A 26748-nucleotide genomic window follows, 5' to 3' on the forward strand; every position below is an offset into this window, starting at 1 on the left:
ACTGCCTGAATGATTACCGCCCCGTAGCACTCACGTCAGTAGCCATGAAGTGCTTTGAAAGGCTGGTCATGGCTCACATCAACACCATCATGCCAAAATCCCTAGACCCACTCCAATTCGCATTCCACTCCAACAGATCCACAGATGACGCAATCTCTATTGCACTCCACACGGCCCTTTCCCACCTGGACAAAAGGAACACTATTCATTGACTACAACTCAGCGTTCAACACCATAATGCCCACAAAGCTCATCACTAAGCTAAAGACCCTTGGACTAAACACCTCCCTCTGCAACTGGATCCTGGACTTCCTTACTTGCCGCCCCCAGTTGATAAGGGTAGGTAACAACACATCTGCCACGCTGATACTTAACACTGAGGCCCCTCAGGGGTGTGTGCTCAGTCCCCTCCTGTACTTCCCGTTCACCCATGACTGCGTGGCCAAGCACAACTCCAACACCAAAATTAAGTTTGCTGCGACTCAACAACGATGAGACAGCCTAGAGGGAGGAGGTCAGAGACCTGGCAACCCCCCTCTCTCAATGTGAGCAAGACAAAGGAGCTGATCGTGGACTACACGAAAAGGAGTGCCGAACAAACCCCCATTAACATCAACTTGTGTCCACATCAACAAACTATCATAGCCCGAACACAACAAGACAGTCGTGAAGAGGGCGCGACACCTTTTCCCCCTCAGGAGACTGAAAAGATTTGGCATTGGTCCCCAGATCCTCAAAAAGATATACAGCTGCAACATCGAGAGCATCCTGACCGGTTGCATCACTGCCTGGTATGGCAACTGCTCTGCATCTGACCGCAAGGCGCTACAGAGGGTAGGGCGTACGGCCCAGTACATCACCGGGGACAAACTTCCTGCCATCCAGGCGGTGTCAGAGCAAGGCCCCAAAAATTGTCAAAGACTCCAGCCACACAAGTCATAGACTGTTCTCTCTGCTACCGCACAGCAAGCCGTACCGGAGTGCCTAGTCTAGGTCCAAGAGGCTTCTAAACAGCTCCCTACCCCCAAGCCATAAGACTGCTGAACAACTAAACTAATCTAATGGCCACCCAGACTATTTATATTGACCCCCCCCACCACCACCTTACACTGCTACTACTTGCTGTTTATTATCTATGCATAGTCACTTTACAAATTACCTCAACTGACCTGTACCCCAACATATTGACTCGGTACCGGTACCCCCTGTATATAGTCTCGTTATTGTTACTTTTTGATTGATTAGATTTTTAAAAACTTTTGTTTATTTAGTGAATATTTTATTAACTCTTTTTTTAAACTGTTTTGTTGGTTAAGGGCTTGTAAGTAAGCATTTCACGGGTAAGATCTACACCTGTTGTACTCGGCGCATGTGACAAATAAAACTTGATTTGAAAAGCTTGCCCAACGGAAAAACTCTGTTGACATAGCTTTTTAGTCCAGTGTAAGGCTCTATCTGAACCAGGTAACTGGCCCCAAAACCTGGCTGTGTGTGGGAGAGCTCTCTGGATTCTTTCTTGTATTTGGTTTGAAACAAATGGTCCCTTGTGGAAATATATGTAACCTTCTATTATTCTTATAGGAGATATGGGAGGGGCTTGAGTGGCTTTGTCCCATCTGTGACTGACAGCTGACCTGAACCACTGGGTGTGGTGCAGGCTTGGCAGGCTCCAATGATCCCTCCTCTTCCAGCATGGCCGGGGCGACAAAGCTGAAGCCCCGGAAGAGCTGGTGAGCTCCGGCACTGGGTGGAACGCCTGGGGAGTCTGGGGAGAGGTCAGAGAGAGAGCACAAGGTCATATACACAGGCGCACACATACACACTTCACGATAGACTGCCTTGCTCCAAGGCGATGTAAGCAACATACAAACAGCAACCATTTTAGGATTGCTACAGCTTTCATATTTCATTATCATTGATATGATAGAGTGTGGTCTGATTCAGTCAGACCTGTTGTCATGCTAGGACAAGTTACTCTTGTCAACTTTAACCTCTTACCTTTGGGTGTGCGGGAGGTGAACTCTGAGTCAAAGTAGAAGGTGTCGTCCGGTCGGGCCACCGCCGGTTTGAACGGGGGAYGGATTTCTCGCCGGAACAGTTTCTGAAAGGGTTAAAATAGTTTCTGAAGGGGTTAAAACCAAGGGTGAAAGTCCTGTAGACTTAAATTTCTAACTGGTACGAGACCTTTGTGTGCACAAGCTATTTTATGGGCCTAATAGGATAAATGTCCCTTTTAACTGTAAAAATTTACAGCATTACCTAATGTGGTATAAACCCAACCAGTCATGATGCTTTTCATCTGATTGTCAAACAAATCACAACAAAAAGTAGGCTCCCTGTGCATGTTCCTCCACTCTAAACTAATCCCAGCATTCAAACAGTGCACTGTGCACCTGCCATGTACAGAATAGAAAGAGACATCGGTTACAAAACACCAAAACGTGTAATGACATTCGGCAATTGTCATAATAGGCTTATTCTTGTGGCCTGATTGATGCGTCTTGCTGCTCGTGCACGTCTTGGTGAGTCATCTCTGCCTTTGCAAAATTCATTCAGTGTTCACGTCGAACCACCCGTTTCAACTCCATTTGCTAATTTCTCATTGAACTGACAGGCGGTAATAATAAATGGTGTAATAGCCTACAGGTTTCTTGCCACTTTTGTGGAAATTATTGTGATTGACTCATGTTTTATCGGTACAGCGTACCCCCACTATTTATTTTGCCGGTACTCCGTAGCTGACCGGTTTACTTTCACCCCTGGCTAAAGCAATGGTGACTTGGGAACTACTGAAGAACATGGCTTCTTTTAAAATGCTCATTGAATGATAATCTGATTCCCTGATAGAAATGTAGTACAAGGTGTCAGAAGAGGTGCCACTCACATTCCAGTCTATGGTGGAGAAGAAAGCGTGGCGTTTGATCTCCTCTGCACCGTCCGCCCCCGACCCTGTCAAACCAATCACACCGTTTGTATGGATTACTGCATACAACCTATGCAAAAGCTCTATGCTTAACATAAAATAGGCCTTATTATACCAAAGTAATTACTTTACTAGTGGAACAACCATTGTAATTAGCTTGTCATTAGCTAGTGGGTAAGTACATACTGTATAGTTACGGACTACTCACCCAGTCTGTTGGTGGGGTTCCTCTTGAACAGAGCTCTGAGGAGACTTTGGGCCTCTGAACTCAGGAACTGGGGCATTCCCAATCTTGCCCTGCAGGGGGAGACATTGTTATATCCAAAAGGCTAATAAATAGTAGCCTGGTTTATCCAGATTCAACGCTGCGGGAACGTTCACCATTGTTTTCCTGAACGCAGCTTTCAGTCTGGTTCAACCAGGCTAAATAAATATACTGAACAAAAATATAAAATGCAGTCTGCAACAATTTCACATTTCAATCTCTGGCAAGAGCTCTGGTGGAAATTCCTGCAGTCAGCATGCCAATTGCACACTCCATCAAAACTTGAGACATCTGTGGCATTGTGTTGTTTGACAAAACTGCACGTTTTAGTGGCCTTGTATTGTCCCCAGCAGAAGGGGCACCTGTGTAATGATCATGCTGTTTAATCAGCTTCTTGAAATGCCACACCCGTCAGGTGGATGGATTATCCTGGCAAAGGAGAAACGCTCAGTAACATGGATGTAAACAAAGTCGTGCAAACATTTTGAGAGAAATACACTTCGTGTGTACGTAACATTTCTGGGATTTTTTATTTCAGCTCACACAACCAACACTTTACATATTGCGTTTATATTTTTGTTTAGTGTAGTAGAGCTCTGGGCCCATATCCACAACGTCTCAGAGTAGGAGTGCTGACCTAGGCTGGATTTGTATTTTAGATCATAATGAATAAGATTATATGGACAGATTCTAGATCAGCACTCCGACTCAGACGCTTAGTGGATACGGGCCCTGATAATTAAGGAATAGGGAAAGGGGGATACCTAGTCAGTTGTACAACAATGCACTCAACTGAAATGTGTCTTCCTCATTTAACTCAACCCCTCTGAATCAAAGAGGTAAGGGGGGGCTGCCTTAATCGACATCCACGTCATCGGCGTCTGGGGAAGAGTGGGTTAACTGCATACAGACACTAGCCTGTGATTGTGTCTACTTACTTGAGGATCAGGTTCATGGTCTCTTTGCGGTCCTTTCCTTGGAACGGTAGCGATCCAGTCAGCATCTCAAACTGTGAAACAAATACAACCACCATATTTTTAAAACCACCATGCCTTCGACATTCAATTCTATTCTAGGGCTCTGACGCAAACACACACATCATATTCATGTTTGTTTGATTGTCTGCATTACAAGGGTTGTGTTCAAATGGAAGAAAACAGACAAACAGGAACTACCTGAACAGCTAATGATCATTTTCATTTGCAAAGTGTTTTACTATGTTGTGGACTAATGAATATGACCCAAGAGACTACGTCGTGTGGTGCCAGGACAACCTCTCCCTCAACATGATCAAGACAAAGGTGATGATTGTGGACTACAGGAAAAGGAGGACCGAGCACGCCCCCATTCTCATCGACAGGGCTGTAGTGGAGGAGATTGAGAGCTTCAAGTTTCCTTGGTGTCCACATCAACAACAAACGAACATGGTCCAAGCACAACAAGACAGTCGTGAAGAGGGCACAACAAAAACTATTCCCCCTCAGGAGAGTGAAAAGATTTGACATGGGTCCTCAGATCCTCAAAAAGGTTCTACAGCTGCACCATCGAGAGTATCCTGACTGGTTGCATCACTGCCTGGTATGGCAACTGCTCGGCCTCCGACCGCAAGGCCTTACAGAGGGTAGTGCGAACGGCCCAGTACATCACTGGGGCCAAGCTTCCTGCCATCCAGGACCTCTATACCAGGCGGTGTCAGAGGAAGGCCCTAAAAATAGTCAAAGACTCCAGCCACCCTAGTCATAGTTCTCTCTGCTACCGCACGGCAAGCGGTACCGGAGCGCCAAGTCTAGGTCCAAGAGCCTTCTAAACAGCTTCTACCACCAAGCCATAATACTATCCAGGTCTGTGCACAAACAATTCAAGCTTCTATTTTTAAAAATCCATCTTTCCAGAAACAAGTCTGTCACCGTTGCCGCTTATTATAGACCCCCTTCAGCCCCCAGCAGTGCCCTGGACACCATACGTGAATTGATCCCCCCCCCCATCTATCTTCAGAGTTCGTACTGTTAGGTGACCTAAACCGGGACATGCTTAACACCCCGGCCGTCCTACAATCTAAGCTAGATGCCCTCAATCTCACACAAATTATCAAGGAAACTACCAGGTACAACCCTAAATCCGTAACCAACGGCACACTCTTAGATATCATCCTGACCAACTTGCCCTCCAAATACACCTCTGCTGTCTTCAACCAGGATCTCAGCGATCACTGCCTCATTGCCTGCGCGCGTAATGGGTCTGCGGTCAAACCTTCACCCCTCATCACTGTCAAACGCTCTCTAAAACACTTCAGCGAGCAGGCCTTTCTAATCAACCTGGCCCGGGTATCCTGGAAGGATATTGACCTCATCTCGTCAGTAGAGGATGCCTGGTTGCTCTTTAAAAAGTGCTTTCCTGACCATCTTAAAAGTAGAACTAAGAACAGATATAGCCCTTGGTTCACTCCAGACTTGACTGCCCTTGACCAGCACAAAAACATCCTGCGGCGTTTTGCATTTGCATCGAATAGCTCCCGCAATATGCAACTTTTCAGGGAAGTCAGGAACCAATACACTCAGTCAGTTAGGAAAGCAAAGGCTAACTTTTTCAAACAGAAATTTGCATCCTGTAGCACTAATTCCAAAAAGTTTTGGGACACCGTAAAGTCCATGGAGAATAAGAGCACCTATCCTAAGGATAGGAAACAGTCACCACCGATAAATCTACGATAATCGATAATTTAAATAAGCATTTCTCTACGGCTGGCCATGCTTTCCTCCTGGCTACACCTACTCCGGCCAACATCTCAGCACCCCCTGCAGCAACTTTCCCAAGCCGCCCACGCTTCTCCACCCAAATTCAGACAGATGATGTTCTGCAAGAGCTGCAAAATCTAGATCCCTACAAATCAGCTGGATTAGACAATCTGGACCCTCTCTAAAATTATCCGCCAAAATTGTTGCAACCCCTATTACTAGCCTATTCTCTTTCGTATCGTCTGAGATCCCCAAAGATTGGAAAGCTGCCGCAGTCATCCCCCTCTTCAAAGGGGGAGACACTCTAGACCTAAACTGTTATAGATCTATATCCATCCTGCCCTGCCTTTCTAAAATCTTCGAAAGCCAAGTTAACAAACAGATCACAGACCATTTCGAATCCCACCATACCTTCTCCACCATGCAATCTGGTTTCAGAGCTGGTCATAGGTGCATAGCAGCCACGCTCAAGGTCCTAAACAATATCATAACCGCCATCGAAAAAAGACAGTACTGTGCAGCCATCTTCATCGACCTGGCCAAGGCTTTCGACTGTCACAACCCATTCTTATCGACAGACTCAACAGCCGTGGCTTCTCAAATGACTGCCTCGCCTGGTTCACCAACTACTTCTCAGATAGAGTTCAGTATGTCAAATCGGAGGGCCTGTTGTCTGGACCTCTGGCAGTCTCTATGGGGGTGCCACAGGGTTCAATCCTCGGGCCGCCTCTTTTCTCTGTATTTATCAATGATGTCGCTCATGCTGCTGGTGATTCTCTGATCCACCTCTACGCAGACGACACCATTCTGTATATATCTGGCCCATATTTGGACACTGTGCTAACAAACCTCCAGACGAGCTTCAATGCCATACAACTCTCCTTCCGTGGCCTCCAACTGCTCTTAAATGCAAGTAAAACTAAATGCATGCTCTTCAACCGATCGCTGCCCACACCTGCCCGCCCGTCCAGCATCACTACCCTGGACGGTTCCTGACTTAGAATATGTGGACAACTACAAATACCTAGGTGTCTGGTTAGACTGTAAACTCTTCTTCCAGACTCACATTAAGCATCTCCAATCCAAAACTAAATCTAGAATCGGCTTCCTACTTCGCAACAAAGCCTCCTTCACTCATGCTGCCAAACATACCCTCGTAAAACTGATTATGTTACCGATCCTTGACTTCGGCGATGTCATTCACAAAATAGCCTCCCAACACTCTACTCAGCAAATTGGATGCAGTCTATCACAGTGACATCGATTTTGTCACCAAAGCCCCATATACTACCCACCACTGCAACCTCTATGCTCTCGTTGGCTGGCCTTCACTACATATTCGTCGCCAAACCCACTGGCTCCAGGTCATCTATAAGTCTTTGCTAAGTAAAGCCAGCCTTATCTCAGCTCACTGGTCACCATAGCAACACCCACCCGTAGCACGCACTCCAGCAGGTATATTTCACTGGTCACCCCCAAAGCCAACACCTCCTTTGGCTGCCTTTCCTTCCAGTTCTCTGCTGCCAATGACTGGAACGAATAGCAAAAATCACTGAAGCTGGAGTCTTACTCAAATGATGTCAATTAGCCTATCAGAAGCTTCTAAAGCCATGACATCATTTTGTGGAATTTTCCAAGCTGTTTAAAGGCCCAGTCAACTTACTGTATGTAAACTTCTGACCCACTGGAATTGTGATACAGTGAATTATACGTGAAATAATCTGTCTGTAAACAATTGTTGGAAAGACTACTTGTGTCATGCACAAAGTAGATGTCCTAACCGACTTGCCAAACCAAAGTTATTTAACAAGAAATTTGTGGAGTGGTTGAAAATCGAGTTAATGACTCCAACCTAAGTGTATGTAAACTTCCGACTTCAACTGGAGGCTTATTGAAGATCAGTGATACAATCAAGAGCAGTGTGCGGTTTCCTTTTTCCCCTCATCTTGTCCAACTGTTACCATGCATCTGCAAAAGGATTGCTCAGATGTGCGAGTGCCTTTTGAATTTTCTATTGTGTTATTGACTGTACGTTTGTTTATTCCATGTGTAACTCTGTGTTGTTGTTTTTGTCGCACTGCTTCGCTTTATCTTGGCCAGGTCGCAGTTATAAATGAGAACTTGTTCGCAACTGGCCTACCTGGTTAAATAAAGGTGAAATAAAAATAACTCCTGAACATCTAATCAAATGCCTACCCAGACTATTTGCATCCCCCCCTCTTTTACGCCGCTGCTACTCTCTGTTATATCTATGCATCTTCACTTTAATAACTCTACCAACATATACAACTTACCTCGACTAACCGGTCGATACTGGTACATTGACTCTGTACCGGTATCCCCTGTATATAGTCTCGCTATTGTTATTTTACTGCTGCTCTTTAACAACTTGATACTTTTATTTCTTATTCGTATTTCTAAAACTGCATTGTTGGCTAGGGGCTTGTAAGTAAGCATTTCACTGTACGGTCTACACCTGTTGTATATGTACGTGCATGTGACTAATAACATTTGATTTGAAATGAGATACGATGACTCACCATCAGTACCCCAAACGACCACCAGTCTGCACTGTGGATGTGGCCCTGCCTGTTCACCACCTCTGGTGCCATGTACTCCACCGTACCGCAGAAGGAGTAGGCTTTCTTCTCATGGTCAACGGCCTCTTTACACAGGCCAAAATCTGGGGTGTAAACACCACAAGTCAGTCACTATTCAACTACCGGTACTATTATAAACACACATCATGAATACACAGTGGACAGGCAGGCATACAGGTGTAGGAGTTGTTCCTGACCATATGACCTGACCTATAACTAGTCTATAGCCTACAACTAGGGCCCAGGGTGCGTATATAGTGGGGGATTATATCGGGCCACTATCAGGGGAAACTTTCTGTAACACTTCCTGATGCCTCCATGACTCGTGCGGGTATTCAAAGGCCTCATAATTCATATTCGTTAATACATCGCACCGTGACATATATTCAAGGTCACCGTTGATGCTTGTGTACGTGTGTGAACTCCCAAAAGGTAAACAGCCGACAGAGGAGGGAGCGATTATAGGGTTGATAAGATGCAGGAGAAACATAATTAACCTCTAGGTAATGATATATAGGCTCACACACGGAGAAGTTATCTACACGGGGACAGATAAGGCTTTGGCGACTCACTGACTAATGGGGGAAGGTCAACAGGAGGAGGGAAGTGTGTGGGGGGAGGGAAGTGCGTGTGTGTGTGTGTGTGTGTGTGTGTGGGGGGGGTACCTGTGAGTTTGATATGGCCTTCTTCATCCAGTAGAATGCTAGAAAATATAATGAGAAGAGGTGTTAGTGGGAGGTGTGTAGGACTATCATATTGGGATAAAGAGGTAGACAAACATTTTTTTGTCACAACCACAGACTGGTACAAATAACCTGGCATTAAGAGTCTAGAATACCGAGAGAGTTCAAAAAACACTCTGTAGACAAAACAAAAAGCATTTAGTAGCACATCTTCACAATTTTTAAAAATGTAATGGCAAAAGGGCTGGCCAAAGCAACATGTCCCCTCTCAGTGTATCAGAATTGTATATGCCACAAGAGATAAAACGTGTGTAATCTGTCTGTGCATACTAGCTTTCTCATCCTCATCCTCTCATATGTCATGTTAAGATCCCATTGCTCAAGACCAGATGTGATGATCACTCTTGTTGCGCATTCAGTCCTCTCAGTTCTGATGGGGGTTCATTCATGTTATCACTATGGGGCTAAATTACACTGCAGTGACATTTCCTGGTTTCTATATAATGGATATAGCGACGTCCATAAGAGACAACAGAGAAGCACTCTGCATCGCAATTTCCCTCTCATTATAGAAAAGAACACCAAAACCCAGACATTTGTGGGTCGGGGCTACAATAGCATAGCATATAAGGGGCGTAATCTTTAGTCCAAACAGTTGCAATCGGTTGTGTTTTGCTATGAAAACAAGAGTTTCTATTGGACAAATTGAATTAGTTCTATTTGCTTCCGTTTGGTTCCTAGTGAATACACCCCAGGTCTCAGGAAGTCGTCCTCTCCAGCTCAGTTGGTAGAGCATGGCACTTTCATCACAATGATACTGGGTCCACCCACATGTAAAATATATGCTCAGTTTGCACACATATGGTTAAGTCGCTTTGGATAAAAATCGTCTGCTAAATGGCATTTATTATTATAATAGGAAGGCAATGCTAGGATGTGTGATGCTGCTACGCTAAGCTAGCCAGGACTAGCTGCCCTTCGCTGAGGCTCCACCTACTTCTCAGGTTTGAGGTCTCTGTAGATGATGCCCAGGCCATGCAGGTGGTCCAGGCCCAGGGCCAACTCTGCTAGGTAGAACTTCACATCCTCCTCTGTGAACATCACCTGGAAACGATACAAGACACAGACAGAGCGAGCGACAGAGGAGAGAGAGACAGAGGAGAGGGAGCGACAGAGGAGAGGGAGCGAGAGAGACAGGAGAGAGAGCGAGAGAGACAGAGGAGAGAGAGAGCGACAGCGAGAGAGACAGAGGAGAGAGAGAGCGACAGAGGAGAGAGAAGCGAGAGAGACAGGAGAGAGAGAGAGACAGAGGAGAGAGAGAGAGACAGAGGAGAGAGAGAGCGACAGAGGAGAGAGAGCGAAGAGAGACGAGAGGAGAGGAGAGCGAGAGAGACAGAGGAGAGAGAGCGAGAAGAGACAGAGGAGAGAGAGCGAGAGAGACAGAGGAGAGAGAGCGAGAGAGACAGAGGAGAGAGAGCGAGAGAGACAGAGGAGAGAGAGCGAGAGAGAAAAAAAACGTATGAGTCCAGACAGGATTATGATTAGAGAGAACGAGACATAAAATGTCCATCAGGAACAAGACTAAGAACACACCTCTTTCGACAGCCTGGTGAAGAGATCGCCTCCTCTCAGAAAGTCCAGGATCAGATAGAGCTTTCCCTCCGTCTGAAATGCTGGATGCACACACACACAAACATGTGGTTAGGAGTAGTGCTAAAAATCCATTTGTCTGACAAACCTAGAACAACCAAAGTTGTTGCCCTTCAATGAAACAATGACTGCCCTTGATGAGCGCTGACACCGAGCGAAGTTAATAGCTGTAGGGTGTCATGGCGTTATCACCAGACCTGCTTTTCTTTCTCATATACTTTACGTTTTGAACCTAGCTCTGGTTGTTACTCACCATAGTGGAGTTTGACCACAAAGGGGTGGTTGACATCTGCCAGGATGTCTCTCTCCATCTTGGTCCTCACCCGGTCTCTCACTGTGGGAGGTGAGGGGCACACCGTGTCAGCACTGTCATGAGGTTAGCTCAAAACCTTACTATAGCCTTGGCTCAGTAACAGATGGGTTTGGAACCGGGGGCCTAAGGCTGAGACATGACCTGAATCAACGCCAACAGGCCACCATTGGTATTTTAATGGGATATATTCAATACAAAACACCAAATAATCAATGCTTGTCTGAAGGCCATAAAATGGTTCAATCAATTCATCTAACAAACAGAAATAATGAAAATATCCTTTGTCGAGTGCCATGTGAAACCAAAGTTTGACCAATTTTCACCACGCAATTACATTGGAACGCTAATCTATGAAACTGTCAGGGTGTTGACGTCTAGTGTGGAGTAGATCCCACAGCAGCAGACCACAGCACACAACAGCTACACACCAACTGAAAAATGGTTGATTTCTTCTCACTCTCAAAGCCTTGAAACAAGATCAAAACAAACAGTGGGGGGAGGGGGGGGGGGGCGCAAAGTGTAAAGCAAACGGACACGTGGAGTAGCAAGTGCAAAACGACCCGTCTGCAAATGAAAGAGGTGAGAACGAGCCCTCGCTAAGAACACAACCACTCGTGTTTGCGCCAGAGCAGGGTCCGTTTGATGTGGGAGGCCTCTGAGTTCACAACATGTTTTCAATCCCGTGAATGTGTAGCCTCAGTGTCGTTTCCCGTGATAGGAGAAAAACAAATAAAATGTTAAGTCACGTGCGTCAAATACAACAGGTGAAATGTTTACATACAGAGCCCTTAACCAACAACGCAGTTGAGAAAAATAAGTGTAAAGAAAGTATTTACTAAAATAAACTGAAGGGAAAAAAGGAAGAAAAAATAAAAACAAAATAAAAACTGTCATCAAGGCAAAGGGTGGCTACTTTGAAGAATCTAAAATATTAAATACATTTTGATTTGTCAAACACTTCTGGTTACTACATGATTCTGTGTGTGTTATTTCAAAGTTTTGATGTCTTCACTATTAATCTACAATGTAGGAAATAGTAAAAATATAGAAAACCCTGGAATGAGTAGGTGTGTCCAAACTTTTGACTGGTACGGTACATGTCAAATGCTTACTTACATGCCCTTAACCAACAAGGCAGTTAAGAAAAAGAAAAAAAAAATAATAATAAAAGTAACAAATAATTCAAGAGCAGCACTAAAATTACAATAGCGAGGCTATATACAGGGGGTACCGGTACAGTCAATGTGCAGACCTTAAAAATAATTAAAAAAGGTTGACCCAATTTTTTTACTTTAATCGTCATTCTGTCCCTCGCCCAGCAACTCCACTTCCACTTGTCTCCAATTCCACATCCCAACCCTCAGCTTCCCTCTGCCCTTATAGACTTGGTATTTTACCAAATTGGGCTAAAGTATGACCGGTTAGTCGAGATAATTGAGGTAATGTGTACATGTAGAGTTATTACAGTGACTATGCATAGATAACAGAGTAGCAGCAGCGTAAAAGAGGGGGGGTGGGGTGGGTAATGCAAATAGTCTGGGTAGCCATTTGATTAGCTGTTCAGGAGTCTTATGGCTTGGCGGTAGATGATGTTTAGAAGGCTCTTGGACCTAGACTTGGCGCTCCGGTACCGCTTGCCGTGCGGAAGCAGAGAGAACAGTCTATGACTAGGGTGGCTGGAGTCTCACAATTTTTAGGGCCTTCCTCTGACACCGCCTGGTATAGAGGTCCTGGATGGCAGGAAGCTTGGCCCCATTGATGTACTTGGCCGCACGCACTACCTTCAGTAGTGCCTTACGGTCCGAGGCCGAGCAGTTGCCATAGCAGGCAGTGATGCAACCAGTCAGGATGCTCTCGATGATGGTGCAGCTGTAGAACCTTTTGAGAATCTGAGGACCCATGCCAAATCTTTTCACTCTCCTGAGGGGGAATAGGTTTTGTTGTGCCCTCTTCACAACTGTCTAGGTGTGCTTGGACCATGTTCATTTGTTGATGATGTGGACACCAAGGAACTTGGTCTCAAACTCCTCCACTACAGCCCTGTGGATGAGAATGGGGGCGTGCTCGGCCCTCCTTTTCCTGTAGTCCACAATCATCTCCTTTGTCTTGATCACGTTGAGGGAGAGGTTGTTGTCCAGGTCTCTGACCTCCCTATAGGCTGTCTCATCGCTGTCGGTGATCAGGCCTACCACTGTTGTGTCATCTGCAAACTTAATGATGGCGTTGGAGCAGTGGTGTAAAGTACTTAAGTAAAAATACTTTAAAGTACTACTTAAGTAGTTTTTTGGTGTATCTGTACTTTAATATTTTTTACTACCTTAACTTCACTACATTCCTAAAGAAAATGTACTTTTTACTCCAGACATTTTCCCCTGACACCCAAAAGTACTAGTTACAATTTGAATGCTTAGCAGTAAAGGAAAAAGGTCAAATTCACACACATATCAAGAGAACATCCCGGGTCATCCCTACTGCCTCTGATCTGGTGGACTCACTAAACATAAATGCTTATTTTGTAAATGATGTCTGAGTGTTGGAGTGTGCCCATGGCTGTCAAAAAAAGTAATAAAAAAGGAAATTGTTCCATCTAAGTCTAACTAAGGTATCTTTACTTGTACTCAAGTATGAAATTGGAGTACTTTTTCCACCTCTGTGTTGGAGTCGTGCAGTCATGAGTGAACAGGGAGTACATGAGGGGACTGAGCACACATCCCTGAGGGGCCCCTGTGTTGAGGATCAGCGTGGCAGATGTGTTGTTACCTACCCTTACCAACTGGGGGCAGCCCGTCAGGAAGTCCAGGATCCAGTTGCAGAGGGAGCCGTTTTAATCCCAGGGTCCTTAGCTTAGTGATGAGCTTTGAGGGCACTATGGTGTTGAACGCTGAGCTGTGTTCAATGAAAATCATTCTCACATAGGTGTTCCTGGGAAAGGGCAGTGTGGAGTGCAATAGAGATTGCATTATCTGTGGATCTGTTGGGGCGGTATGCAAATTGGAGTGGGTCTAGGGTTTCTGGGATAATGGTGTTGATGTGAGCCATGACCAGCCTTTCAATGCACTTCATGGCTATAGATATGACTGCACGGGTCGGTAGTCATTTAGGCAGGTTTTCTTGGTGTTCTTGGGCACAGGGACTATGGTGGTATTACAGAGTTGAGCGAATCACTGCTACTTCCTGCTTTAGTTTTTGCTTGTAAGCAGGAATCAGGAGGATAGAGTTATTGTCAGATTTGCCAAATGGATGGCGAGGGAGAGCTTTGTACACGTCTCTGTGGGTGTATTAAAGGTGGTCTAGAGTTTTTTCCCCCCTCTGGTTGCACATGTAACATGCAGGTAGAAATGAGGTAAAATGGATTTCAGTTTCCCTGCATTAAAGTCCCCGGCCACTAGGAGTGTCGCCTCTGAATGAGCATTTTTCTTGTTTGCTAATGGCCTTATACAGCTCGTTGAGTGCAGTCTTAGTGCCAGTATCGGTTTGTGGTGGTAAATAGACAGCTCCGAAAACTTTCTTGTTAAATCCCACTTCTGACATCTACTTTGGGGCGGCAGGAAGCCTAGTGGTTAGAGCATTGTGCCAGTAACCGAAAGGTTGCGGAATCGAATCCCTGAGCTGACGAGGTAAAAATCTGTCGTTCTGCCCACTGTTTCCCGGTAGGCCGTCATTGTAAATAAGAATTTGTTCTTAACTGACTTGCCTATAAATAAAGGTTAAATTATTATTTAAAAAATTTATTTATTATTTTTTTTTTTTTTAAATAGAGAGTCATGAGGTTATCATGAGATACTCTACCTCAGGCGAGACTTACTTAATATTTGATTTCGTGCACCAGCTGTTATTTACAAATAGACACAGACCGCCACCCATTGTCTTACCGGAGGCAGCTGTTCTATCTTGCCGATGTAGGGAAAAACCCCACCAGCTTATCCATGTCGTCGTTCAGCCACGACTTGATGAAACACAAGATATTACAGTTATTAATGTCCTGTTGGTAGGACAGTCTTGAACGGAGCTCATCCAGTTTATTATCCAATCACGTTGGCTAATAGGACGGATGGTAGAGACGGATTAACCACTTGCCGTCGGTTCCTTACAAGGCACCCCGACCTACGTCCCCTATATCTCTGTCTTCTTCATGCGAATGACAGGGATTTGGGCCTTATCCGGTGTGTGAAGTAAATCCTTTGCGTCCGACTCGTTAAAGAAATAATCTTCGTCCAGTACGAGGTAAATAAATCGCTGTTCTGAAATCCAGAAGCTCCTTTCGGTCATAAGAGACGGTGGCAGAAACATTACGTACAAAATAAGTTACAAATAACGCAAAAAAACCACACAATAGCACAATTGGTTAGGAGCCCATAAAACATCAGCCATCTCCTCCGACGCCATTCTAACCAGAAGTCCTCACAAGGATAGTAAAATAAAAAGAACATTCGAACAGGTGGGAACATTTTACCGGTCCCCACAAGGAAAATAGCAATTTTAGGGTTAGGTTTAGGGGTTTGGGGTTAAGGGTTAGCTTTAGGGGTTAGGGAAAACAGGATTTTTAATGGGAATCAAGGATAGTAAAAACAAACGTGTGTGTACCTTTGAGGGTGGCCTTTCTCAGGACCTTCATGGCGTACAGCTCGTTGTTGTCGGGAGGCGTTACCTTCCGCACCAAGAAAACCTGCAGGCAACACAAGACAACATCCAACTCTCAATCCCATAGATAATGAAGAACTAGAAGGGACATTCCAACTCAAGTCTATGCTCTGTGACGGAGGGACCGGCAGCCATATTGAATGTATACATAGGTATTTCTATTTCTATGGTCAATCCAGTGCATTAGGCTACAAACCTATGGGACTGACAAGGGGAATGTTCATTGGTAGAACTACTTCTCAATAAACAAAATACTTTGGTCTTTGATTTTCCATGGGGATTTTCTTGAACTGCAAATGACATGCAAATACCATAAAATGATAGACAATGTTCCATAAACTGCTAGGTAAACATCTATTATACTGTGCTAGTTAGTGAACAATATGGAAGTTAAACCTATCTATACATTTATTACATTCACAATCCATTTTGAAACGACCAGACATCAAGAGCAATGAGCTCAACCAGAAATTATGTTTTGCTATTTCTGATCTTGCAGTCTGATGGGAGATTGGGAGATTAAATGGAACGAATACGAGTTAACATGGAGTTGGTTTGTCTATATACAGTACCAGTCAAAAGTTGACACACCTACTCATTCAAGGGTTTTTCTTTATTTTGACTATTTTCTACATTGTAGAATAATAGTGAAGACGTCAAAACTAAGAAATAACACATATGGAATCATGTAGTAACCAAAATAAGTGTTAAACAAATCAAAATATATTTGAGATTTGAGATTCTTCAAAAAGTTGCCATCCTTTGCCTTGACAGCTTTGCACACTCTTGGCATTCTCTCAACCAGCTTCATGAGGTAGACACATGCGATACATTTCAATTAACAGGTGTGCCTTGTTAAAAGTTAATTTGTGGAATTTCTATTCCTTTTTAATGCGTTTGAGCCAATCAGGCCCTATTATGGTAAGAACAGCTCAAATAAGCAAAGAGAAACGACAGTCCATCGTTACTTTAAGACATGAAGGTCAGTCAATGAGGGAAATTTCAAGAACTTTGAAAGTTTCTTCAAGTGCAGTCGCAAAAACCATCAAGCGCTATGATGAAACTGGTTCCCATGAGGACCGTCACAGGAAAGGAAGACCCAGAGGTACCTCTGCTGCAGAGGATAAGTTGATTAGAGTTACCAGACGCAGAAATTTCAGCCCAAATAAATGCTTCACAGAGTTCAAGTAACAGACACATCTCAACATCAACTGTTCAGAGGAGACTGCGTGAATCAGGCCTCCATGGTCGAATGGCCGCAAAAAAACACTACTAAAGGACACCAATAAGAAGAAGAGACTTGCTTGGGCCAAGAAACATGAGTAATGGACATTAGACTGGTGTAAATCTGTCCTTTGGTCTGATAAGTCCAAATTTGAGATTTTTGGTTCCAACCGCCATGTCTTTGTATGACACAGAGTTGGTGAACGGATGATCGTCTCATGTGTGGTTCCCACCGTGAAGCATGGAGGAGGTGGTGTGATGGTGCTTTGCTGGTGACACTGTCTGTGATTTATTTATAATTCAAGGCACACTTAACCAGCATGGCTACCACAGCATTCTGCAGCGATACGCCATCCCATCTGGTTTGCGCTTAATGGGACTATCATTTGTTTTTCAACAGGACAATGAACCAACACACCTCCAGGCTGTGTAAGGGCTATTTGACCAAGAAGGAGAGTGATGGAGTGCTGCATCAGATGACCTGGCCTCCACAATCACCCAACCTCAACCCAATTTATTTATTTTACCTTTATTTAACTAGGCAAGTCAGTTTAGAACAAATTCTTATTTTCAATGACGGCCTAGGAACAATGGGTTAACTGCCTTGTTCAGGGGCAAAACGACAAATTATTTACCTTGTCAGCTAGGGGGATTCGACCTTCTAGTTACAAGTCCAACGCTCTAACCACTAGGCTCCCTGCCGCCCCAATTGAGATGGTTTGGGATGAGTTGGACTGCAAAGTGAAGGAAAAAAAGCCAACAAGTGCTCAGCTTATGTGGGAACTCCTTCAAGACTGTTGGAAAAGCATTCCAGGTGAAGTTGGTTGAGAGACTGCCAAGAGTGTGCAAAGCTGTCATCAAGGCCAAGGGTGGGTACTTTGAAGAATATAAAATACATTTTGATTTGTTTAACCCCTTTTTGGTTACTACATAATTCCATGTGTTATTTCATAGTTTTGATATCTTCACTATTATTCTATAATGTAGAAAATAGTAAAAATAAAGATAAACCCTTGAATGAGTAGGTGTGTCCAAACTTTTGACTGGTCCTGTACATACTAACTGAACTAATTACAATGAACATTGAATGGATTTGTCAATAATGTGTTTCACGTGGTCTAAATAAAGTTAATCTAGACCACCTCCTGTGCCACAATGCTAGAGGAGTGGGTGAAGCAGTGAGCTGAATGACAGGTGTGTGTGTCTGTGTCTAACAGTGTTGCTTCCGTCCCTCTTCTTACCCCAACCTGGGCTCAAACCAAAGACCCTCTGAACACATCGTCTGTCACACAAGAAGCATCGTTACCCATCGCGTCACAAAAACTCCGCAAGGGAAACAACCATTTTAAGGTCTCCGAGCGATTGACGTCACCGATTGAACCCCACTAGCACGCACCGCTAACTAGCTTGTCATTTTTCACATCGGTTACATGTTTGTGTGCGTCTCAGGCTAATCCAGGTGTGGATTACTAACATAGTGGCACCAGAGCACGCCTGAACAATCTCAAACCATACAAATGTAAATGGATTCTTGCATCCTACAGGCTTTAAAACCCTCTTAATTATGGTGCATACGCTTTTTTTGATCTGTCCACAAACACAATAAGAAGCAATACTTTGGGGAGATTGAACACTGCATTTTGGAAACTGTTTCCTAGGAAACCGGGTTTTTTTGCACGCTTATTTAGAGGCAAATTATTATGTATTTTGACTGTAGTGCTAAGCTTTCAACGGTCAAGTGCTGTCATCAGCAACATGAGTTGTTCCGTTCAAAACACGAGACATGAGATGACCGTTCAAAACAAAAGGTATACTTGTGTATATTGCAATGTGAACCACGTCTCAGATCTGTCATGAGGGGGGTATTTGATAGAAGGCCATGTGCTACCTTAGAGGGGTGACGTCTTACCTTGCCGAAGGAGCCCTGGCCCAGCACTTTGAGCAGCTCAAACTGGCGAGCGTCGGCCTTCTCCGAACCTTCCTTGACCACGTGGGTGATGTTAATCTCCTTGATGATGTCATCCTCCTAGAGAGAGAGAGACAGAGGGGGAGAACGTCCATTATCCATGATACTCGCAGCATAGTGGGCGGAGGGAACCTTTCCGAGCTCGATTATAATCTACACAATGCGAAAACATTTCAACCCGTCTGCTCATCAGACTGATCTTAACCATGATACAATACGCGTGTTTTCAAGTGACTGTGTATTTTGAGGTTGAATACACCGATTTGAACTTCGGCTGCCTGTCCTTTAGTACAAAGCGGTCTCTCTTGGATCTCTCCAAATGGACCAGTGAGGAAACTAGCAGACGTTTTAGCACATAAAGATGAAGAGTATTTCAGAATGGAAAAGAAGGAGGCCACTAGAAAGTTGCCGGGAGGTCACGCTTTTCTCACACAAGGGTGTGTCCTGATTAAAGTGTGTGTACATTCGAAGCGACGATGCAGAGAAGCCAACCGAAAAGAGGAAGAGGGTTGAAAACAATAGGTGTAGCCAAGAGAGCATAGAAAGCGAGAGAGCTTAGTTGAGAGAAAGGAAATGGCTTGGTGCAACAGTGCTATCCAATGCTAGTGTGTTTCCTTCGAAGGATACAGAGCAGTAACACACGCAGGGTTCATCCTAAGACGAGTTCAACGTTCTCAACTGCTGAAGAAAACATCTGGGCACAGACTGATGGAGAGGGGAAACAAGAGAGTAGACAGAAAACCCTGTGAAAATTAACCACGGGAAGTTCACAACCCCGATGTATGTGTTTGTGTTATGAGTCTCCCTGGAAACAAACTGATAGCACTGTCAATGACATTGAGAATGGTAACCATAGCCACAGCTTGAAATAGTTATATTTTTACACCAGCGTTGTAGCAAAGAGGCTGCTTTTGAGCTGAGGCCTACTTCACCTTACCCAAAACATCTTAAATAGCTGTATCGTACCGCAATTACAACGGAACATTCACACAATAGGCTCGGGCGATATATCGTTCATACTGTCCACTGGAGTATTAAAAATATCAACGGGGGCGTTGTGCTACGCCACTGCTTATAACTATAACAAATCGAAGATATGTCGAACTAATTAGATCCAGCATTTGGTTGGCTAACTTACTAGCTAAGTGGATAGAAGTCAAGATCAAGTGTCTTGGTTACAGCAGAGACTTTTTTTTCTTCATTGTGTGCACTTCCGCTAATACCATATACCCCCAGTATGGTACAGAAACGGTATGAGAATCTGGATACCACCCAACCCGAGTACACACAGACCAACTTTTGTTTTGTTGAACTGCATCTGCAGTCTGTGTCCTTGAGCAAATACATTGCCTTCATACAGTACTTTTTACCCACGTTTGCTTAGAGTTAGACATTAGTCAAGAAAATTAACCAACCCCAGGCCCGTTATGGGACCGTATGCAGAATTAAAGCATGGCAGGGTAGTAACCATGTGAAGTGAACAAAACAAGACCACCTTGAGTGGACAGAAGTCCTACTACTGAGGGTGGAACTCTAACACTAGACACTAACACTCAGTGGTGTAAAGTACTTAAGTAAAAACACTTGACAGTACTTAAGTCGTTTTTTGGGGTATCTGTACTTTACGATTTATATGTTTGACTACTTTTACTTCACTACATTCCTAAATACAATTCTGTACTTTTTACTCCATACATTTTCCCTGACACCCAAAAGTACTCGTTACATTTTGAATGCTTAGCAGGAAAGGAAAATTGTCTAATTCACACACTCGTCAGGAAAACATCCCTGGTCATCCCCACTGCCTCTGATCTGGCAGACTCACTAAACACATGCTTTGTAAATTCTGTCTGTGTTGGAGCATGCCTCTGGCTATCCATACATTAAAAAAAAAAAAAATGGTGCCACCTGGTTTGCTTTATATAAGGAATTTGAAGAGATGTATACTTTGATACTTAAGTATATATTTTAGCAATTACATTTACTTTTGATACTTAAGTATATTTAAAACCAAATACTTTGACTTTTACTCAAGTAGTATTTTACTGGGTGACTCACTTTTACTTGAGTCATTTTCTGTTGAGGTAAAGATACCTGAACTATGACAATTGGTTAAATATTTCCACCACTGCTAACACTTGACCAAACACTTCTACCACACTGCTAAACCACTTAAACTGACAACACCTATTTTTTCATGTAACCTTTATTTAACGAGGCAAGTCATTTAAGAACAAATACTTATTTACAATGATGGCTTACACCCCCTGCCAAACCCTCCCCTAACCCGGACGACGCTGGGCCAATTGTGCGCCGCCAAATAGGACTCCCGATCACGGCCGGTTGTGAGACAGCCTGGGAACGAACCAGGGTCTATAGTGACACCTCTAGCACTGCAATAGACTGCTGTGCCACTCGGGAGGCCTAACTTGTGTCAAGTTAATCTCTTTAAAGTAAAAACCCTCACAAACCCACTGTATATAACGTCTCATAACGCTAGCATGGTTTATTGCAATAAATATAAAATAATGTACCTTAGTAACAAATCAAGACAAAGAACCATACGTTAATATTGTTCCATTTTCCTACTATCAATATTTATCTTTGTTTAGGTTGCAAATAACCAAACATGCTGTGAAGCAGTTAGCATGGCGAACACCTGTGAAGGTAACAATGATAAACACCCGCAATTAACATTTAAGTGAGATTTTCACTGGGCAGTTACTTTAAAGCTAATTTCCTGCAATTCTACACATTTCGTCATAAACTCAGCAAAGAAAAGAAACGTCCCTTTTTCAGGACCCGGTTTTTCAAAGAATTCGTAATAATCCAAATAACTTCACCAAAAGAAAGATGCCCAGGGTCCCTGCTCATCTGCGTGAATGTGCCTTAGGCATGCTGCAAGGAAGCATGAGGACTGCAGATGTGGCCAGGGCAATAAATGGCAATGTCCGTACTGTGAGACGCCTAAGACAGCCAGACAGGGAGATAAAACGGACAGCTGATCGTCCTCGCAGTGGCAGACCACGTGTAACACCTGTACAGGATCGGTACATCCGAACATCACACCTGCGGGACAGGTACAGGATGGCAACAACAACTCCCCGAGTTACACCAAGAACGCACAATCCCTCCCATCAGTGCTCAGACTGTCCGCAATAGGCTGAGAGAGGCTGGACTGAGGGCTTGTAGGCCTGTTGTAAGGCAGGTCCTCACCAGACATCACCGGCAACAATGTCGCCTATGGGCACAAACCCACCGTCGCTGGACCAGACAGGACTGGCAAGAACACCAGTACTCTGGAGCGGGATTGATTTGGAGGTGGAGGGTCCGTTATGGTCTGGGGCGGTGTGTCTCAGCATCATCAGACTGAGCTTGTTGTCATTGCAGGCATTTTCAACACTGTGCGTTACAGGGAAGACATCCTCCTCCCTCATGTGGTACCCTTCCTGCAGGCTCATCCTGACATGACCACCAGACATACTGCTCGTTCTGTGCGTGATTTCCTGCAAGACAGGAATGTCAGCGTTCTGCCATGGCCAGCGAAGAGCCCGGATCTCAATCCCATTGAGCACGTCTGGGACCTGTTGGATCGGAGGGTGAGGGCTAGGGCCATTCCCCCCAGAAATGTCCGGGAACTTGCAGGTGCCTTGGTGGAAGAGTGGGGTAACATCTCACAGCAAGAACTGGCAAATCTGGTACAGTCCATGAGGAGGAGATGCACTGCAGTACTTAATGCAGCTGGTGGCCACACCAGATACTGACTGTTACTTTTGATTTTGACCCCCCCCACCCTTTGTTCAGGGTCACATTATTCAATTTATGTTAGTCACATGTTTGTGGAACTTGTTCAGTTTATGTCTCAGTTGTTGAATCTTGTTATGTTCATACAAATATTTACACATGTTAAGTTTACTGAAAATAAACGCAGTTGACAGTGAGAAGACATTTATTTTTTATACTGAGTAGCTCCATTAACCTTTCTACATACTTTATATTGTTTGTCATTCACCATCCCAAAAATTATTTTGTAAAAAAAAGCAGCACCCCGCCACTGCTAAATTAATATAGGAGAAACACTGACAACACATCCTGACTAACACACACCTTTTGCACATTTCCTGTGCCATAGTCCACACACAATCATATGACAATAAGCGAAGATCTAATTCTGTATGGTGCAAAGCCTTCATCTTAAGTCGAAAATTCACTTAATTGCATGACCATTCTCCCCAGTGTGAAGACCACATTACCTTCCACTGGGTCCTGTTGAGACTGTCTGCATGGAAGGCGTCTGTCTCATAGCCTGTCTCTTTCTCTGTAGAGGTGCCATGGCCAATCTGTGTCTGTGGTGCGCTGATGCTGGCCAAAGCCTTGTTATGGTGCTTCCTGAAGAGGTAGAGGGTCAGCAAGCGGCTCACTTTAAACTTCCTCCTGTCCTTTTCCATCTCAACATCGCCTTGCCAGCCTAGACCCCATCCCAGTCCCAACCTCCCTACCTCTGGACAGAGTCCCCACTCTCATACCAGACTGGTAGACTGCATGGTAAGATGGGGTGAAAGTTGTACTCTCTGTATGTAAGCAAACTGTTAGTTCTGTGTGTCCTGTCCTCTGAAAGCACAGAGCTCTGACTACTGCTGAACACAGAGAGAGAGAGAGCGAGAGAGGCAGGAAGGAACAAAGAGTCTGCACTGAGACCTGTATGCAGAAACCACACAACTAGTGTGTGAATGAGAGAGAGAGAGAGAGAGAGAGACAGTTCATCCTCAGCCCTCCTCGCTGAAGTTGATGTCACAGATGATAAATCTCCTCCTTCCTGCTGGAACTGACAGGTCAGCGGCCCCTCCCGTCCCATCATGCGCCGCTCTGCCCCCGTTTCCCTTTGGCTATGGTCACAGAGCGGGTAGAGTGACGAGGTGTCGCCTCCCTAACTGCCAACACCATGACCCAGACAGCAAGAGAGACAGGGGGAAAAAAGTGAGAGAGCGGAGACCGGGACACTTTTACAGCCTGATGACAAGCATCTCTTACAGCCTCTTTCCTGCCATCCTCGTCTTTACCCCTGTCTTTGTGTGAGAAGAGGGCCTTGCACATCCCTACAAAACACACTGTCACTGTGTGTCTATATGAGTCAATACACACTTCCTCTTAGCTTCACAGAACACTTTCACTCAAAGTCTCCATCTACTTGCTAAGTCACTTTCTTTTGCAGGCTCCTAAGACTGCATATTAGATACTATAACCCGATCAAGACATCTTGTATAGTGTTTCACTGCTACTGTAATGCAGATCAACTGTCTTCATAACAGTAATAAATCAGCTCGCGAGGAGATAAAGACAACTCATTTTGGGCAGGTTTCCCCACACACAGAGCCTAGTCCTGGACTAAGAGACACTTTAAAAGGAGAGTCAATAAAGCTTGAGGTATCTGCCTTTTTACTGAAGTTGCTGGGAAATGACCGACGACACAGCTCTTAGCTCCCTCTGTAGATGCCTACGGGACAACTGATTTGTATTGCTTTGAAATCTTTTTAGTTAATTTTTTTATTTTTTATCTTAACACTTTGTTCTAGCTAGCCATTTGTGTTGGTAGCTATCAAGTACACACAGCTATGCGACGATAGCCTTAGAAAATCCACAGGGATTTTAAACTGATGTTGAAGAGTGCATTTCTAGAGCCAAGATGCGAGCAAGGTGCCAATTCTTCTAAAGAAATACATTCTCTTCTCAGACAGCCACACCGAGGCGGATGGACTACCGAGCGAAATGCAATAGCTCTCCAGTCATTTGAGACAGACAGTAATTTAGTCGCGGAAAATGCTAGCATTGTTGACAGTATTGATTTAGCCCAGCAAAGCAATAGAGGAATAGAGTGTACTGACTTGGCAGTGAGCTAAAGCCAATGAATGAGGAATAATCTTACCTTGGCATTGAAATTGGCAAAGTCCTTCTCTACCCAGGTAATATGGGACCGGTCCTGATTGGAAGGTGTCACAGGGAAAAGGATTTCAGGTTTGTATGTCACAGAGTGTTGCATCGGGTCAGATATCCGTGGTTCCGCACAGTTGACCCGCAAAGAAATCGGCTGGCGAGTGGAACGGTTCGTTACTATGTTAATTCAGGCTTTCGTTCATTTAGACCAAAGGCAGGCCATATCAATTTTAAACCGGTGGCTGGTAAACGTTTGAGTAGAGCCTACTAAATAAAGATTTTTTTTTGCAGCCTATATGCGACTCTTGGAATAGTTTAATTGAAAAGTTTCAAGTAAACTATTTGATTATCTAAACAATACTGAGTGTAAAGGTCTTGTTTTATTTGGTCGGCTATAGTCTTTCAATGTGCCGCATCTCATTGTGTTAATAAGATAGCCATATCACCCTTAATTCACGGAATAGTTTCCTTCTATCCAAACGTTGAAAAGACATGCAGACAAATTAACAGGGAGGAGAATAATAGCCTACTCCTCTGGAGTCATAAAAAACATGAAATAAATTGATGTTATTTGTCGTGTTACGGATCGGCTCTCGAAACAGTTCTATGCGGGTGGGTCGGGTTGGGCTCGGAATTGACGTGACCCATATAGGACTCGTCACATGCAGCGTTTACAGCAAAGGTTGGTTGTCGAGGCGATGGAAGGAGAAAAACAAGATATGTTTTTGTATGATGTTACCACATGACATTGGGTTAGCCACCAATAAAGGCATTATTTTAGGCTAGGAGTTGTGGGCTCTATAAATAAGTGACACACACATGGACACAGTGGAGGGGCAGTGAGTGTGCGTCCTGTCCACCCACTTTCTCCGTTAACACACACAAAATACATACATACACACAAAGCCAACAGCGAATATATACAATTGTTTCACAGTCTCTTGCTCTTCCCGAGAAGGCTACAACCCATTTCCTAAGCCAAGTTGTAAATTAGTTCATTTCACCTGACAGAACACTCAATAGGCTTTTGCACACTGTGCTGACTAGAAGTAATTTAAGTTCTTTGTAGAGAGATGGAACAAGTAAAATTCCCCAGAGACAAGGCAAATCTGCTCAAAGTGGTGCTGGGTACCTCACCCCCAAAAAACAAGATATCAAACCAGTGACTCTAGAATGGTATAACTACTAAAACATTTAGCGACAACGATAGCATTTATAGTTCCTCAGTCATCATGTTCATGTATTTTAGAAAGTCTCAGACACAAGTGATGAATAACAAAATGTCAACTTATTTGAAGTCAGAGGTTCTAGGAGAGTCTATTTTGACTGTACTCTGGCCTTTGCCTTTCCACTGTGACAGTCAGGAAGAATACGTCGTTCGGTCAAGGTCAGAGGCTACTGCCAGATGCGTTTCCTACGCCTACCTCTCAGGTCACTGAAACCCCCTTTTTAGCTCCTAAAATACACCACACACACACAGCCAAGCAATACACACAGCCAAGCAATACACACACACACACACACGGTGTGATACTTGCCAGGGGCACACGAAAACCCTGTTTGGTGCGAAATATGTGCCTCCACATCTTGTCAACCGGAGTTTCCCATGTCACACGGTCTAGGACTTCGACACGTACTGTGAGACACGTACTGTGAGACACTCAGAATGGGGCAATAAGCTAATCTTACACACACACACATGTAAAATGGGGAAATGCAAAGAGCATGTCACCCCGGTAGAAGACTGATTTATTGCAGATAATCTGAGGAGGAAACAAAGTGACTTCCTAAGGAAGCCACAGCAAACTAAACTCAGT

At 44.3% G+C, this 26748-nt stretch overlaps 1 protein-coding gene across 3 annotated transcripts in view; it reads right to left on the reverse strand.

Annotated features, from left to right (window-relative positions):
• rps6ka1 (ribosomal protein S6 kinase a, polypeptide 1) overlaps positions 1 to 26748 on the reverse strand; it is a 120180-nt gene that overhangs the window by 16198 nt on the left and 77234 nt on the right. The window contains exons 1-14 of one of the 3 annotated variants that reach the window (XM_024146221.2): positions 26470 to 26578; positions 24924 to 24977; positions 18944 to 19060; positions 15754 to 15835; positions 11110 to 11190; positions 10800 to 10879; positions 10204 to 10310; positions 9189 to 9226; positions 8464 to 8606; positions 4127 to 4197; positions 3132 to 3220; positions 2885 to 2949; positions 1999 to 2101; positions 1635 to 1765 (exon numbers count right to left, since the gene is read on the reverse strand). In XM_024146221.2, the coding sequence (XP_024001989.1) occupies positions 1635 to 1765; positions 1999 to 2101; positions 2885 to 2949; positions 3132 to 3220; positions 4127 to 4197; positions 8464 to 8606; positions 9189 to 9226; positions 10204 to 10310; positions 10800 to 10879; positions 11110 to 11190; positions 15754 to 15835; positions 18944 to 19060; positions 24924 to 24977; positions 26470 to 26517 (1209 nt within the window). In that variant the 5' untranslated portion in view covers positions 26518 to 26578. Of the gene's footprint in view, positions 1 to 1634; positions 1766 to 1998; positions 2102 to 2884; positions 2950 to 3131; positions 3221 to 4126; positions 4198 to 8463; positions 8607 to 9188; positions 9227 to 10203; positions 10311 to 10799; positions 10880 to 11109; positions 11191 to 15753; positions 15836 to 18943; positions 19061 to 23253; positions 23548 to 24923; positions 24978 to 26469; positions 26579 to 26748 lie in introns of those variants that run through there. The other 2 variants (XM_024146219.2, XM_024146220.2) reach the window with 2 other exon arrangements.

This window comes from Salvelinus sp. IW2-2015, unplaced genomic scaffold (genome assembly GCF_002910315.2).
Source record: "Salvelinus sp. IW2-2015 unplaced genomic scaffold, ASM291031v2 Un_scaffold16326, whole genome shotgun sequence".
Classification (NCBI taxonomy): Eukaryota; Metazoa; Chordata; class Actinopteri; order Salmoniformes; family Salmonidae; genus Salvelinus; species Salvelinus sp. IW2-2015.